This window comes from Vicugna pacos, chromosome 34, assembly GCF_048564905.1.
Source record: "Vicugna pacos chromosome 34, VicPac4, whole genome shotgun sequence".
Taxonomy (NCBI): domain Eukaryota; kingdom Metazoa; phylum Chordata; class Mammalia; order Artiodactyla; family Camelidae; genus Vicugna; species Vicugna pacos.
This window is the reverse complement of record NC_133020.1, coordinates 17,263,026-17,278,713: the sequence shown is the minus strand read 5'-3', so window position 1 is coordinate 17,278,713 and position 15,688 is coordinate 17,263,026. Positions and strand designations below refer to the sequence as shown.

At 43.7% G+C, this 15,688-nt stretch overlaps 1 protein-coding gene across 2 annotated transcripts in view; it reads left to right on the top strand.

The window, feature by feature from the left end:
* Window positions 1–1,835: 1,835 nt before the first annotated feature.
* The window catches only part of LOC140691306 (antigen WC1.1-like), a 62,398-nt gene continuing 48,545 nt past the window's right edge, over window positions 1,836–15,688 (top strand). For both annotated transcript variants that reach the window (XM_072954629.1, XM_072954627.1), the window contains exons 1-6: window positions 1,836–1,953; window positions 8,899–9,219; window positions 11,371–11,679; window positions 11,772–12,089; window positions 15,141–15,233; window positions 15,309–15,623. In XM_072954629.1, coding sequence (XP_072810730.1) covers window positions 1,869–1,953; window positions 8,899–9,219; window positions 11,371–11,679; window positions 11,772–12,089; window positions 15,141–15,233; window positions 15,309–15,623 — 1,441 coding nt within the window. In that variant the 5' untranslated portion in view covers window positions 1,836–1,868. The remainder of the gene's footprint in view (window positions 1,954–8,898; window positions 9,220–11,370; window positions 11,680–11,771; window positions 12,090–15,140; window positions 15,234–15,308; window positions 15,624–15,688) is intronic.

The window sequence follows — 15,688 nt, the reverse complement described above, 5'->3', positions numbered from 1 at the left end:
ATGGTAGCTTCACTGTCCATCTTGCACAGGTTCATCTATCACAGTGAGTTCAACAATATCAGCTTAATTCTTCTAAAGTCTAGACTTGCTGAGGGCTGGCTCTAAGTATTTGTATCCCAGTCCACTCAAATACATCTCTCGATCATCTCATCTGCAATTCTTTCTCCAATTCTTAGTGCATTCTACTTCAAGTAGAGGAAGACATTTGAACGGAGAAGAGGTGTTGCTGAGTTGAAGGACAGGCATAGTCAAAATAAAGAGCGAGAAGTAGAAAAATAGAATTCCAATATGTAAAAATTCAGAAAGTGCATAGTTTCCAGGAGCAGCAGGGCCGAGAGAGGAGCCGTGGGTGTGAGCTGATGGTCTCGATTTTCCCGGTCAAATGCAACTCTCTTGTCACATATCAGTTTAGATATTCTTCCAAAAAGCAGCTTCCCTTGTCTGGGTTCAACCTCCTGGCAGTCCCTCCTCCGTATCATAGCTTCTTGTTACTCACTGTGGTTTTGCTTCCTACTTTTTCACATATACTGTTAAATAAATAAATGTAGTCCATATATACATATGTTTGTTTATGTGTATATTTGTATAATGTCTCACTCCCAGCTAGACTGTGAGCACCGTGACATCAGGGATAGGGCTACTTTGTTCACTGCTTTATCCCCAGCCAAAGGCAGTGCTTATGTGCAGCGGTGGGAATAGATGCTTAGCAAGTGCTAGCTGACAGTGTGTCATATGCTGCAACAGTAACTTGCAACTTTTACCTAAGTGAACATTCGTAGCTTGTGAGCACTTTTTATTTCCACCTCCCCTTGCTCCTTTCTCTGGTGTGACTGACAGTAAAAGCATTAAAAATGAAAAGAGAATGAGTACATTTATTAGGAAGAGCAAATTAAGAAAGATTTGGCGTTAAATTTCATGTTATATCAAGCTATGAATTAGAAGACATTCCAAAAGAGTGGAATTGTGGATGCAGGAAAAAAATTGTACAAGTGCGTCAACCAAATGGCTCTGGCCCCTGAGCCCCAGCCCGGCCCCCAGGGCAGGACCAGTGGCCTGGGCAGCTGCAGAGAGGGTAAGAGATCAGGTCTGAGAATACTCTGTAGACTGCACCCCCCTCTCACCCTGGAGAGGGGGCATGTACTCCCGGGACATGTGAGTGCTGGACAGAGTGGCCCTACGAGCTGAGTAAGATTCCTGATGGGGAAATGTTATGTTCTGTCAAAGCCCCTTGTTCTCTTGAGCCCCTCTGTTCCCCAGGACCCAGTCTCCAGATCATTCTGAGAAGTGGGGAAGGACCAACACTCTCACCTGCCCAACGTGGTGGTTCCACCTCATCCCCTGCATGTTCACCTGTGATCTCCTGTGCTCCTGGTCCTCATTTTCTGCTGGCCTGATAATTATTCCTGTATTTCAAGCCTTCGTGTGCTTCTCTGGCTATGAGCTCAGTCACAGGGGCGAACAGTGGTTAATTCTGCAGGCAACTGATCCCTGCACCCTGACCCCGGGACGTCTCACATCCGCGGCAATCCGCCAGGATGATCGGACTGGAGAAAGGCACTCTTGCTTGTTGATGCAGCTTTTGTAAACCAGTGCTGGTTCCGGGTGCTGGTTCTCAGGGACCTACAGAAGCGTAAGGGCAAAGGACCGTGTTGCTCTTATAAGGAGATGTTGAAGAGTCAGAAGCTAATTGGTGTTCGAGCTTCAGACAGTGGCAGATGAAGCCTCCGATAGCATCTGAAATGGTAAAATGAGCCTCTATTGGCTGTCAGGAGGGAGGATGTGAGGGGACGGGTCTATATAGACCTGTGTCAGTGCCCTGATGCCTCCTCGCAGGGGTATTTTGCAGCTGGGACTGTGCTGTTGATGACATGGCGGTCAAGATGGCTCTGAATGGATATCTCTTCCTTCAGGGACTCTGTTTTGTCCTCCTCAGCATCGTGGTCGGGGGTCAAGGTAAGTGCCGTCCCCCTTTCCTGGGTCAACAGCAGGGGGTGGACACCTTGGTGAAGGGAGGGGTCCCTGGAGCTGTAGACCGAGTGTTCTTGACCGAGAAGGCACCACGCTGACTGTGCATATTGGTTCCTCTCCCGTGGAGGGTTGACTGGTCGTAGCAGCAGGTTATGCAGAGAAATGAATTTGGTCTGGACTGAGGTGGGTCAGTTTCAGTCCCCTCCACTGTCTCCCTTGTTTTCAGGGAGCATCTGCTGAGTCCCCGTGGCCCCCAGTGTGTGAAGGTCCAGTGAGTGACCTCTGCTGGGACTCCGGGCTGTTCCCCACACACTCCTGCTCTGTAGGGGACTGCCCCATGGGATTTCCATGTTTTGTGCATTTGTGCTCCCTTAGGCTCTGTGCTTGTGCGTGTGTGTCTGTGTCTGTGTGTAGGGTGTGTGAGGTGTGTGAGAGGAACGGGGCTGCCGAGAAGGGACTGAGTCAGTTGGTCTGTGAGACACCCGGAGCCCCCACAGTTGGGTATCATGTCAGCTGCACGTACCCAGATCGTAGATAATCTTGCACCTGCCTGCCCCTCTCTGGTTCCTCTCCTTCACCCCCACGGCCTCCCCTCTGCTTGTTGAATGCCTGCCCAGCACTGGCTCTGGGAGGGGTCCTGCCTCCCAGCCTCACTTACTCCTTCCAGGGTCCCTTGTAGGTCAGAGGACCCTGCAGCCAATGGTGGGGACGTCTTGTTTATAGAGATTAGCTGATGCACAACCCCACTTATGTACAGTTCTCGAGTCCCTGCCTCGGTGCCCAGGGACTGTGTCCTGCTCTGCCTGACCGGTCCTTTCCACTCCCTGGGATCCATAGTGAGGCCTGTAGGTGCATGTCCTCCCATGCCCTGTTTTTTCTCTCCTTGTGAGTGGGTTTCCACTGAGGGAGAGGACAGCAGGCATCCGGGTTAGTGCTGCTGAAAATCTAGTCTTCAGCCTGGAGGGCGCAGCTCTTCCAGGTTTGGGTGTTGGAGCAGCTGAGACCACATACACACCTGTCTCCTCTCTGTACTCATTGTTATCCCCTTAGACCTCAGTCTCTCGGTCCCATAATTCTGCTTGGGAAACCCCATCCCCTCAAGTCTCTGCTCCGCCAGTGTTGACCAGATGCTGGTGAAGATTAACCTCCTCATGGCTCTCACGTGCAGAGGTGGGTTTTGGTCCCATGAAATGGGGGAGATAATGAGCGTTCTGATACCAAGTCCCCGCCTCTTCCTCGGAAAACTGTAGGCAGTTTCCGCAGCAGTTCCTTGGGGAGCAGGAACATTTCACTGAAGCCAGCATTGTGTTCGTTTTCTTTGACACAACACTGTTCAAATTTATTCTACCAAAAATTTATTCTGCTGCTTCATACAACATGGACTTGCTCCTTATGAGATGGTCGTCCTCGTCTCTCTGAACATTGGATGATCTGAGGTGGGCGCACATGACAGGGATCTCCACCGTGAAACCCACGATGGACACTGGCAAAAAATTACCCCTCCAAGCACAATGTGCACCATTAGACACAATAACATTGACCCTCAACATTGGATAATTCAGGACATATTATTTTTTAACTGGTTTCTAAAATCAATAATGTATTTTGGACCTTTTTCTATACCACTAACTATTCTTGTAAACACTAATCATTTTACTGTAGTATTACAAAATATAGGATATCACAGGGATAATATTGAAATTTTTAATTGTCTCAGATATTTAGTTTTATGACTGAAAGTCAACATGCTCAGATTATCACCTGTGTTTGGCATTTATTTGTTTTCAGTGTTTTTGCTATTGTGGCAAAATCTGCTCTGAACTTCCCTGTAGTTAAATGTAAGCACCATCCAAGAGTGTTTCTCTTAATCACATTCTAAGATTGGAATTACTGGTTTATAGGCTAGGAATACTTTCAAGGCTTTTGACCCAGAGACTAATGTCTGTGAGAAATGTTTGCACTGAATTTTATTAGCTCTATTCTGTATCAGAATGTTAGTTTCCACATACCTTTCCCAACTTCGTCTTTTTATCAAGTTTTTGCACCTTGGTAGTTCTGCAGGCAAAAGCTGGCATATATTAGCCAATTTAATCCTTCATTTGTGAACGACTTGCTCATGACATTTGTCCTTTATAACTGGGGACGTTTGCCATTCTTGTCATGATTCCTATTGCGGCTCCTTCTACTATGACTGCTGCTGCCGCCGCCCCCCAGACCCCACACCGCATTCCCTCACGCGGGCTCATCTCAGCGCCCAGCAAGGCTACAAGGCAGGATATATGTATGTTTAAAAGCGGATCAGAAAACTGAGGGAAAGCAAAGTGAAACCCCTTGCCTAAGATGAGACAGGTGGAAGCAGTAGAGGCAAGGTTTGAACCCAGGCAGTTTGGGTCCAGAGTCCTTGTCCCTGTGAACAGTTCCATCTTCTAGGCTGACAACGTTTCCCTCAGCTGATTGGTTTCATTTTACCTTTTCTCTGTTTTTAGATCCATGGAAGTTTCTAATATTAACCATCTATAAAAATTTCCCTTTTATGTTTCTGCCTTCAAAGCCTCATTAAGAATATTTTTTTCCACTTCAAGTTTAAATAAATGATTGTATGTATTGTATAAATATATTTAAATAATTTACAACACTAATAACTGTGTAAGTTATTTTATATAGGATATGAAGTTATAATTATCTTTACTTTGTTTTTACTATGTAATTCCTGAGTTATGTCGTTTTCTTTTCTCAGTGATTTCAGTGACACCTAAAGAAACATGCTAAATGACACCATGGCATTTACCATACCTGCTTTTTAGAATTTATTTAGACTTTCATTCAACAAATGTTTATTGATTTACATATAGCCTCGCAGGGTATTGAATTCCTAGCCTTTGCAGTTCACTAGGTGCTGAGGCCCCCGTGGTCACGAGTGAAGCGCTCCCTGGCCTGTAAAGCTAGTGAGGCTGGGCACCAAGACAAGAATTTGGAATAAACTCTGACAAGTGCCATCAGCAGGGACACCAGCAGCGTTTCTGAATCTAGCTGGGAGAAGCCGAGAAGGCTTCCTTAAAGAAGTAGTTTAAGCTGAGGGCATGCATTCTGGAAATGAAGTTGTTTACTGTTTACTGTATATGCTATTGTTAATAATGTCTAATATATAAACCCATGTTTGCATACATGTTTCCTATAGGTCACTTTTATATAACATGATTTATTTTAAATAGTTTATTTCAACAATCAAATGCTGAGAAATGTATACTAAGCCCCCATGAGTATTATTCTGTCATGTGTTTCCTTGTATTTGCAAAAGCTTTGTCTTATATGTATCTATTTTCTATTTTTCAGTTTTATTGTGATACAATTTTTATATAATATTGTGTAAGGTGCATAATGTGATGATTTGAAATACATGTATATTATGAAATAATATCTATAATATCACGAAGTTAGCTTTTTGTGTGCATTATGAGAACTTTTAAGTTTGCCTTTATTAGTAACATTCAGGTATAGAATCCAGTATGATCAATGTCACGTGTACGTTGCATCCCCAGAACTGACTTGCGTTATAGGCAGAAGTTATGCCCTTTAACCACTTTCACCCATTTTCCCCGCCACCAGCCCTGCCCAGGCACCACCCATATACTCTTTGTTTCTATGAGTTCAGCTTGTTTTGGATTCCATACACAGATAAGGGAGATCAAACAGCATTTTTTTCCTGTGTCTTACTTGATTTATTTAGCATATGGCCCTCAAGGTCCATCCATGTTGTCCCAAAGGCACAATTTCCTTCATTTTTACGACTGAATAGTTACCCCACTGTGTGTATATCCATACCACCTATGCCTGTGTATACCTGTATCTAAATCTATAGATATACCTAGAATTCTCTCTCTTACGTCAAGCATTTACCACATATTCTTCATCCTTATAATTGTCAAGGAGCACTTAGGTTGTTTCCATTTCGTGGCTATTGTGAATAATGCTGCCGATCATGGGGGTGCAGGTATCTCTTCAAGATCATGATTTCATTTTTTAAGGTATATACCCGACATGGAAGTTCTGGATCAGATGGTCGTTCTATTTTTTACTTTTTGAGGAATGTCCACACCTTTTTCCCCAGAGGCTGTACCAATTTATATTACAAATTTCCCCCTTTCTCTGAATCCTTCTCACCAACAGTGTACAAATTTCCCCTTTTCTCCACATGCTTGCCAACCACTGTTATCTGTTGTCTTTTTGACAATAGCCATTGTAAGAGGGGTGAGGTGATAGCTCGTGGTTTTGATTTGCATTTTCCTGATAGTGATGTTGAGCATGTTTTCATGTACCTGTTGCCATTTGTTTATCTTATTTGGGGAAAATGTGTATTTATATCTATTGCCCATTTTACAATGAGATTATTTGTGGTTTTGTGTCTGTGTGTGTGTGTTTTTGCCATTGATGAGTTTCTCATATATATCGGATATTAACCTCTCTCAGACATGTAATTTGTAAGTAGTTTTTCCCATTCCATAGGTTGTCTTTTTATTTTGTGGATAGTTCCTTTTGCTCCACAGGAATTGTTTAGTTTGATGTGGTCTCACTGTTTATTTTGATTGTGTTGCTTGTGCTTTAGGTGTCATATCCAAAAAATTATTGACAAGACCTACGTGAAGAAATTTTTTTCCTAAGAGTTTTATAGTTTCAGGTCTTACAAGAATTCGAGTCTTTAGTGCATTTTGAGTTAACTTCGGGAGTAGTGTAAGATAGGGGTTCCAGTTGCATTCTTTTGCACGTAAATATCAGTTTTCCCAACACCATTGATTAGAAAGACAACCTTTTTCCATTGAATATTCTTGGCTTGCTTCAGACATTTGTTGACCATATATGCACGGGTTAATTTCTGAGCCCTCATTCTCTGCTGTTGGTCCGTGTGGCTATTTTCATATCTTTGCTCCATTGTTTGATTACTATAGTCATGGCGTATAGTTAGGAATCACAAATCCAGCTTTGGTTTTTGTTGTTGTTGTTTTCCCAGACATTGCCTTGACTATGTGAGGTCTTTCGTGGTTTGCAATTAATTTTAGTATTTTTTTTCTATTTCTGTGAAAAAGCCATTGGTCTTGATAGGAATTACATTGAACTTACAGATGACTTTGGGTGGGATGCACATTTTAATAATATTAAATCTTCTAATTTATGAACATGGGATAGCTTTCCATTGATTTGTGTCTTCCTCAATTTCTTTCATCAATCTTATACTTTTTATAAGATCTTTCACCTCTTGTAAAATTATGAAGTATTTTATTGCTCTTGATACAATTTTAATGAGATTATCCTCTTAATTTTTTCCAATGTTTCACTGTTAATGTATAGAAGTGCAAATGGTTTCTGTATGATGATTTTGTCTCGTACGACTTTGCTTAATTTGTTTATTCATTCTACAGTTTTTTTATCTTGGTTGGAGTGTTAAGGTTGTCTACATATAGCATCATGTCATCTACAGAGACAATTTTAATTCTTCTATTCCAATTTGGATGCTTTTATTTCTTTTTTTGCGTAATTGCTCTGGCTGAGACTTCCAGTACTATGAGAATGGAATAAGAGTAGACACACTTGTCTCATTTCTGATCTCAGAGGAAAAGCTTTCAACCTTTCGCCATTGAGTGTGATATGAAATCTGAGCTTCTCATATATGGTCTGTATTATGCTCAGGAATATTGTTTGTATATCTAAGTTTTTGAGAGGTTTTTAAATTTAATTATATTAAAATTTGTCAGATTTTTTTCCCTGCGTCTATTGAGATGATCATGATTTTTATCTTTCATTCTATTAAAATACTGCATCGCATATGTTGACTTGCATGTTTAACCATCCTTGCATTCCAGGGATTAATCTCTTGTGATCATGGTGTTTAATGCTTTTAATGTGGTGTTCAATTCACTTGGGTAAATTTGTTGAGAATATTTGCATTTATATTCATCAAGGACATCGGCTTATAACTTTCTTTCCTTGGAGTGTCCTTACACGGCTTTGGTCTCAGGTTAATGCTGGCCAAGTAAAATGACTTTGGAAGTGTCCCTTCTTCAGTTTTTTCGAAGAGTTTATGAAGGATAAGCATTATTTCCTCTTAAATATTGGGTAGAATTCACCATGGACACACCTATTCCTGGCCTTTTCTTTTCTTGGGAGATGTCTAAGCACTGATTCAATCTCTTTCCTCATTATTGAGCTCTTTTAGTTTGCTGAGGCCTCCCTCAGCCTCTTGTCATGCAGTCTCTCCACACACAGCTGACAACATGCCGGCTGGCTTCATCAGAGCAAGAGAGAGAGCAAGATAGGGCAACAAGGGAGAAACCAGAGTCGTCTTAAAAGCTAATCTCTTAAGTGAGAACTTGCTACTTTTGCCAGATCCTATTTGTTGGATCCATGTTATGAGGTGCAGTTAAATGTGGGAGGTCACACAGGGACATGAATACCCAGACGAAGGCATACGAGGGACGTTTTAGAGGCTGCTTATCACAGTCCTCTGTTCCTAAGCTAGATGAGAGTGCCCCCGATGGGACAGAAAGGAGAGGGAAGCTTTCTCCCTGGCATCATGGGCCGTGAGCTGTAAGTGAGACAGGGGGTCTGGGCCCCTGGTGGTCTTTGGCATGTCTCCTGGGAGGGCAGCATCCAGAGTCCTCTGAAGGCCTGTCCTTGGTGGTGTCCCTGGAGCTGGGCTCTACAGGCTTGAGAGAAATAATTGAGTGCATCCCTTCCCAGCCCCGTGTTCAGTGATGCCACACTGGTAGCTTATAGTTGAAACACTGTAGGAATATTTGCACCATAGAAATTAACAAATCCTATGCACCAGGGATTTTTTTTTTCCCCACAGAGAGCTCTTTTTTAAATACTTATACCACCGCATGTCTGTTAAATCTCTCCTATGTCTTGTGCTCTGTGTCTGTGTCTCTCTTGCAGCTCTGGAGCTTAGGCTGTTGGATGGAGGCCACCGCTGTGAGGGGAGAGTGGAAGTGAAGCACCGTAGAAGATGGGGCACCGTGAACCATTACCGCTGGGGTTTGCAGGATGCAGCTGTGGTGTGCAGACAGCTGGGATGTGGAGATGTTTTTCAGGCTCCCATAGCATCGTATTTTGGACCAGGGGTTGGCCCCATTTGGCTTTTCAATGTTTCCTGTGAAGGGACAGAGTCAGCTCTCCATGACTGTTCTCACAATCCTATTAGAGACTACAGTCGTGTTGGCCTTTTACACAGCCGGGAAGCTGGAGCAGTCTGCTCAGGTAAGGCCTGTCCAGTCTGGGAGGAGACCACAGGAAGAGCCTCAGTCTCATTCCCAGAATAACTGTGAGCCTTCACAGCACACTTGGGTGAAAACTCCAGTAACAGAGTGCTTTATTGAGGATTAGGTGCTCAAGGCCGCAGAAGGGCTTCTTGGCCCTGAACAGTAAAGGCCCCAGACCTGTGGATCCCTGGGCCCCCTGGGCTCTGTGATGTGTCTGTCACTTAGGCAAGGAGCATAGGCCAAAAGTTTCACACAGTTACAACTGCTGAGCTGGACCTCAGTGACTTAGTTCCATCATGGGAGCTGTTTTGTGTTCATTTATGAGATGGTCAGTGAGGTGCAGGTAGAAGAGAGGGGCAGCAAATACAGTTAACTGTACTCCCGGGTCCTAGAGGGACAGAGTCGCCACACGGCTTAAGGGGTATAGGTGGGGAGGTGCCAAGGGGGCAGATTCAGCCAAGCAGGGGGAGCCAAATGAGACAGTGATCACCTGTGAACACGTAACAATGTTGCACGTCAGGATGGAGTTATACAGGCAAAAAGGGTGAAGGGATTTCACTGGTGCATTTGAGCATCAGTAGGACACACTCAGGGGAAGGTAAGACAGGGGATTTGTGGTAGGGGTTAGTCTTTGCACATTGCTGCTCCTGGTCACCTGGGTGTTGTGCTAACATCCTCTTTGTGGAGATGTTCAGGCATCAGGAAAATATGAAGTTCTAAAATCTACAGTGCATTAGCTGGAGGAAAGCAAGTATTAATGGCAGTGAGGCCAAGAGAAACGGAGGAGACTCAGAAGAAGGCTCAGTCCTAAGTGTGTCTGACCAGAGCCAAGGTGGAGGCAGTAAAGACAGCAGTGAACCTAGAGTGTGAGTGGGTGGTCACAGTATTTTCCAGAAATGTGTCCATTTGTTATTACAAAGATGGATGTGGTGTCCAAGACATGAATCCCTTCAGAACACTTGGGATGGAGGAAGAGTTCAGATATCACAGTGAATTCCCTAATGCATGTGGTTGGGTCCTAGAAAAGGACCATCTAATCTGATGGGTTGATGGGGTGCAGGAGCCTGAAGAACGTTTGCAATAAGCCCTCAGCAGCCAATGCCAATCAGCTCTTTTGTGTTCTGTTGGGGACGATCATCAGAAAAGGGATCTTTTGCAGTCTCACATTCAGCAGACCTTTGATAACACTCATTTAGGGCCCTAAGAAAATAATGACTTTCATCTTGAAGCTAGTTTATTGAGATGTGATTGACATACAAAAAGCTGCACCTATTTAATGTTTACAACAACTGCTAGGTTATCAAGAGAAATGACTAGGACCTCCCCTTCTCTCTCCTGTGGCTCTCTGAGCTTTCTCAACACAACTTAACAGATTCATCTTCTTCCCGTTTTGAGTCACCTAAGAAATTCATGGGAATGTTTTGTCTCCAAAAATTATCAAAAAATAAAACTTGATGCAATAAAAGTGGATTGGTTACAATGTGTGTATTTTTTCTCTTGAGCCATCATCTATCTGCAGGTCAACTTGCACTCATGGATCTAGCCCTCGGGATTTTCTCTACCTTAAGTCACTGGAGGATTGGCTCTTGGGAGAGAAATCTGATCAGAATATTAACCCCACGAGTCTCAGGATGGTTTTCTAACTTTGTCTGGATGATGAGTCTCTACTGTCACAGCCCAGGTCCCTGTGGGTTGATTGTATTCTTCATATCTCTGTACTCAAGTTTGAGTGTGCACGTGTTTATGGATTACTGACATGGGTGCTGTAGGTTCCAGGATCCTAAATCAGAAATTCATTTCTCCAACCAATGCTCTGAATGTATGTTCCTGGTATTCAGTCATTCTGGATGACCTGTCATGAGCCCTGTAGTTTCCAGACCCCAAGATAAGGGAGTCACATTTCTAACCATTCTCATTATATATGTTCTTGGGATTCAGCCATTCCAAACGTCCTCTGCAAATTCTTTTGGATTTCACTATGGAAACTGGTTCATGAAAATGCATTATAACACTAAATGACAAATTCCCTCTCCATGCCCCGCCTTTGGAGAAAAAGTTTTGCTTCCACGCCATTGCCTGTGACATGTTATTTCCCAATTGCCAAGAAGATCATGAACACTTACTGGGTTTATTTGCTTGTTTCTCTTAGGATTTGTGCGTCTGGTTGGAGGGCACGGACCCTGCTCAGGACAAGTAGAAGTGCATTCTGAAGAAGACTGGACTCCAGTGTCTGATGGGAACTTTACCTTCCTCACAGCCCAGGTTATCTGTGCAGAGCTGGGCTGTGGCAAGGCTGTGTCTGTCCTGGGACACATGCCCTTCAGAGAGTCAGATGGCCGAGTCTGGGAGGAAGAGTTTGGGTGTACCGGGGAGGAGTCTGAGCTCTGGTCCTGCCCCAGGGTGCCCTGTCCAGGAGGAACCTGCCGCCACAGTGGAGCTGTTCAAGTTGTCTGTTCAGGTGAGATGCGGATCAGGACTCTAACCTCCCTGCACACCCTGGGCAGGTAAGAAAAACATGAGAGTTTGCTGAGCTCCTGTCTTTTCTACCAGCATACACAGAAGTGCGGCTCATGAACAACAGCACGTCTCAGTGTGAGGGACAAGTGCAGATGCATATTTCTGGAGGATGGAGAGCGCTCTGTGCCTCTCACTGGACCATGGCCAACGCCCATGTTGTCTGTCGTCAGCTCGGCTGTGGAGTTGCCACCTCCACCCCCAGAGGAACATACTTTGTTGAAGGAAGCGATCCGATCTGGAAAGCCCGATTTCACTGCTCGGGGGCTGAGTCCTTCTTGTGGAATTGCCCTATGACTGCCCTGGGTGCTCCTGACTGTGCCCTCGGAAACACAGCCTCTGTGATCTGCTCAGGTGAGAGAGAGGGAGGGGCTGACTGATACTCAGGATGCTCCTTGTGGAAAATGTCCCCAAGAGCAGAGAATGAGGGAAAATGGTTTCAAAAGTTAAATATTTCATGATGAAATATGTTTTTTTCATCATTTATTCATTTTTTGAGGTGAGGTCGAGAAGCATTAAGGGGAATAATATTTTTAAAATAAACATAGGTATTTAAGTATAATCATAGAGAACAATGGATATGCATTCAGTGTACACCACAGTGAAGAGTTTTTTTCCGGTTCTGAATCATTTGAGAATTAGTATACACATCAGATTCCTTTACTAGGTACCTCAGCATATATTTCTTAAGTATAAAGGTATTCATTAAAATTCAGGAAATTTCAATCTCATGAAATATTATTAAGTGTTTAGCTTGAAATACATCTGAGATTAAGGTTGGTTGCTTTTTGTGTTTTTATAGTAGAAAGATTAAATTATAAATTCAATACTGTTAATAAATCAAGATTAGTCATATTTTCTATTAGTTCTTATGTCATTTCATGTGGTGCTTTTCAAAGTATTTCTCCACTTTTTGCTACATGTTGAAAGGTTTTGGCAAAGGGGAAGTGACACCAGCATCATGGTGGTGTAAGATGTGCCTCCTTTTTGCCCTTCTTTTTACCAACGAATTAACCATACGTCCATGATTAAAAGTGCCTCTGTGAAAGTTGTGGGATGCAATATCTTATAACAAGAAACAGTTGGATGGTCAACAGGCAACGTGCAGAATGGGAGAAAATATGTGTAAAAGCTATATAAGATCAGGGATTAATACCCAACATATATTAAAAAAAAACTCTACAACTCAATAGCAGAAACCCAAACAATCTGTCTGAAATTGAGCAGAGAAACTGATTAAAGATTTTCCAAAGAAGACATTCAAATGGCCAACAGATGCATGAAGGGTGCTCAACATCACCAGTCATCAGGGAGATGCAAACCATAACCATAATGAGATGTTACCTTATAGCGTTTAGAGAGACTATCATCCAGAAGACGAGATACACACGCAGGTGAGGAAATGTGGACAAGTGAAGCCTGTGCTCTCTTGGTGGGAATGTAAATTGATTCAACCACTACGGAAAACAGTATGGAGTTTCCTCCAAAATTAAAAAATAGAGCATTCCTAATTCTGGGTGTGGACTTCAGGAAATGAATATAGGATATTGAAAATATGGCTGCACTCCCATGTTCATTGCAGCAGTATTGACAATAGCCAAGATACAGAAACAAGTCACGTGTCCTTCAACACATAAACGAATAAAGAACATGTGATACACACACACACACACACACACACACACACACACACACACACAGAGTAACATTATGCAACCACGAGAAAGAGGAGACTTCTGCCATTGGTGACAACATGGATGGACCTTGACGGCATTGTGTTTAGTAAGGTAGATTATACGGAGAAAGAAGAACATTGTGTATCATTTTTATGTGGAATCTTAAAAAGCCTTACTTGTAGAAACAGAGAGTAGAATGGTGGTCACCATGGACTGGGAGGTGGGGGAATAAGGATTTGTTAGAGGGTACAGAATTGGAAGATGAATAGATTCTGGCGATCTAAGGTGTAGTATAGTGATTGCAGTCAACAATACTGAATTATAAACTTCAAAATGGCTAAAAGAATAGCTCTTAAATGTTCTCATTGTGAAAAAGAAAGCATAATTATGTGATGTGACAGAGGTGTTAGCCAAAGCTACACTGGTAATAGTATTAAAATATATAAACGTATCAAATTAAAAATATGTTCTGGGGAAAAAAACCCAAAAGCCCTGGCAAAAGATTATTCATAATATCCTCTTAACCTCTTTTTAATGTGTATATGTAGGGTAGTAATAGATCTTTTTTGTTTCTTTTCTTCCGTTTTGGAGGGGTAATTAGGTTTTAATGTATTTCTTAACTATTTATTTTTATTCTGGAAATACTGGGGATTGAACCCAGGACCCCGTTCATGCTACGCATGTGGTCTACCGCTGAGCTATACCCTCCCTCCCTCTCTTTTCTTTTCCCCCTTGTTGAATGATGAATTTTATGTCTTTTCAGAAAAATTAGGCTTAAATGATTTTTTCTGTGTCTTTCCCTAATATTTGACTCATTTCTATAATTATATCTATTATTGTTCTATTTTCTATGGATTAGATTGGGTTTGCATTTTCTTTTTTTATGGTTACTTTTTTAAACTTTGTTAATTGAAGTACAATTACAATGTGTCAATTTCTGGTGTACAGCACAGTGTCCCAGTCGTGCACATACATACATATATTTGTTTTCATATTTTTTTCATTAAAGGTTATTACACGATATTGAACATAGTTCTCTGTGCTATACTGGAGAAAGATTATTTTTAATAGCTGGGTATTTTTGATTGACAAACATTGTAGATAACAAATTGTAGAACTTCTTCAGACAGGATCTTATTTTGCTGCCCCCCAGCACCTGATTTAGGGGGTTAATCATCTCATTTAAAAGAAAGTGAAGTAGTTAGAAGCTGGGCATCTGTCCCTGAGAACAGTCTATGTCTGATTCACTCTTCCTTCTATGGTGCAAGTGTTCCAGTTAGCAGGGCTCCTCCTCCTTGGTGGACCCTGAATTATGCTTTGTTCTCCCCGAGCTCTAAGATCTGCAGAATCTCTGATGAGCTTTTCAGAGACTCACCTTTTACCCTTCAGTTGGCAAAGGCCTCAGAAGAGGTGGCTCACCTCTGCCTTTTATGTCTGAGAGCAGGGACCCAAATATTCTCACTGGAGCTCTGCAACACTGGGAGCTCTCAGCACTGTCCCAAATATTGATACTTTCTCGGTTTTGTAAACTCATTCTTAGTGAAATGCTTGGCTTAAAACAGAAATTCTGGCACCGTCAGAAGCAGAACGCTCCATAGAGAAGGTGAACTCTAAATAGGGTAACTTCACTGCTGTGTTACAGCTTTCATCTCAGACCTGATCAGCAGGTCATTATTTGGCTTAATTCAATTTCCTGTTCTTCAACCCGCTGATCATTGCTGTCCTGCAGGAAACCAGACCCAGGTGCTGCCCCAGTGCAACGACTCCGTGTCTGAACCGGGAGGCTCTGCAGCCTCCGAGGGGAGCCCGGCCAGCTGCTCAGGTGGGGGTCCCGCAGGCCTAGAGCCCCTCCCTCCCCTGTGGAAAGGCCCCCACTGGCACGAGCCTCTCCCCGCAGACAGCAGGCGGCTCCGCCTGGCGGACGGGGGCGGCCGCTGCGCAGGCAGAGTGGAGATCCTCCACCAGGGCTCCTGGGGCACCATCTGTGATGACGGCTGGGACCTGGCCGATGCCCACGTGGTGTGCAGACAGCTGGGCTGCGGACAAGCCGTGGATGCCTCGGCCTTGGCTCGCTTCGGGGCGGGATCCGGGCCCATCTGGCTGGACGAGCTGAACTGCACGGGGAAGGAGCCGCACGTGTGGAGGTGCCCTTCGCGGGGCTGGGGGCGGCACGACTGCAGGCACAAGGAGGACGCGGGGGTCGTCTGCTCAGGTCTGCGCGGCGCTGGGCCGCGGGCGGGGGGCCGGGGGCGCGGGCCCTGGGGGTCGGGGGTCTGA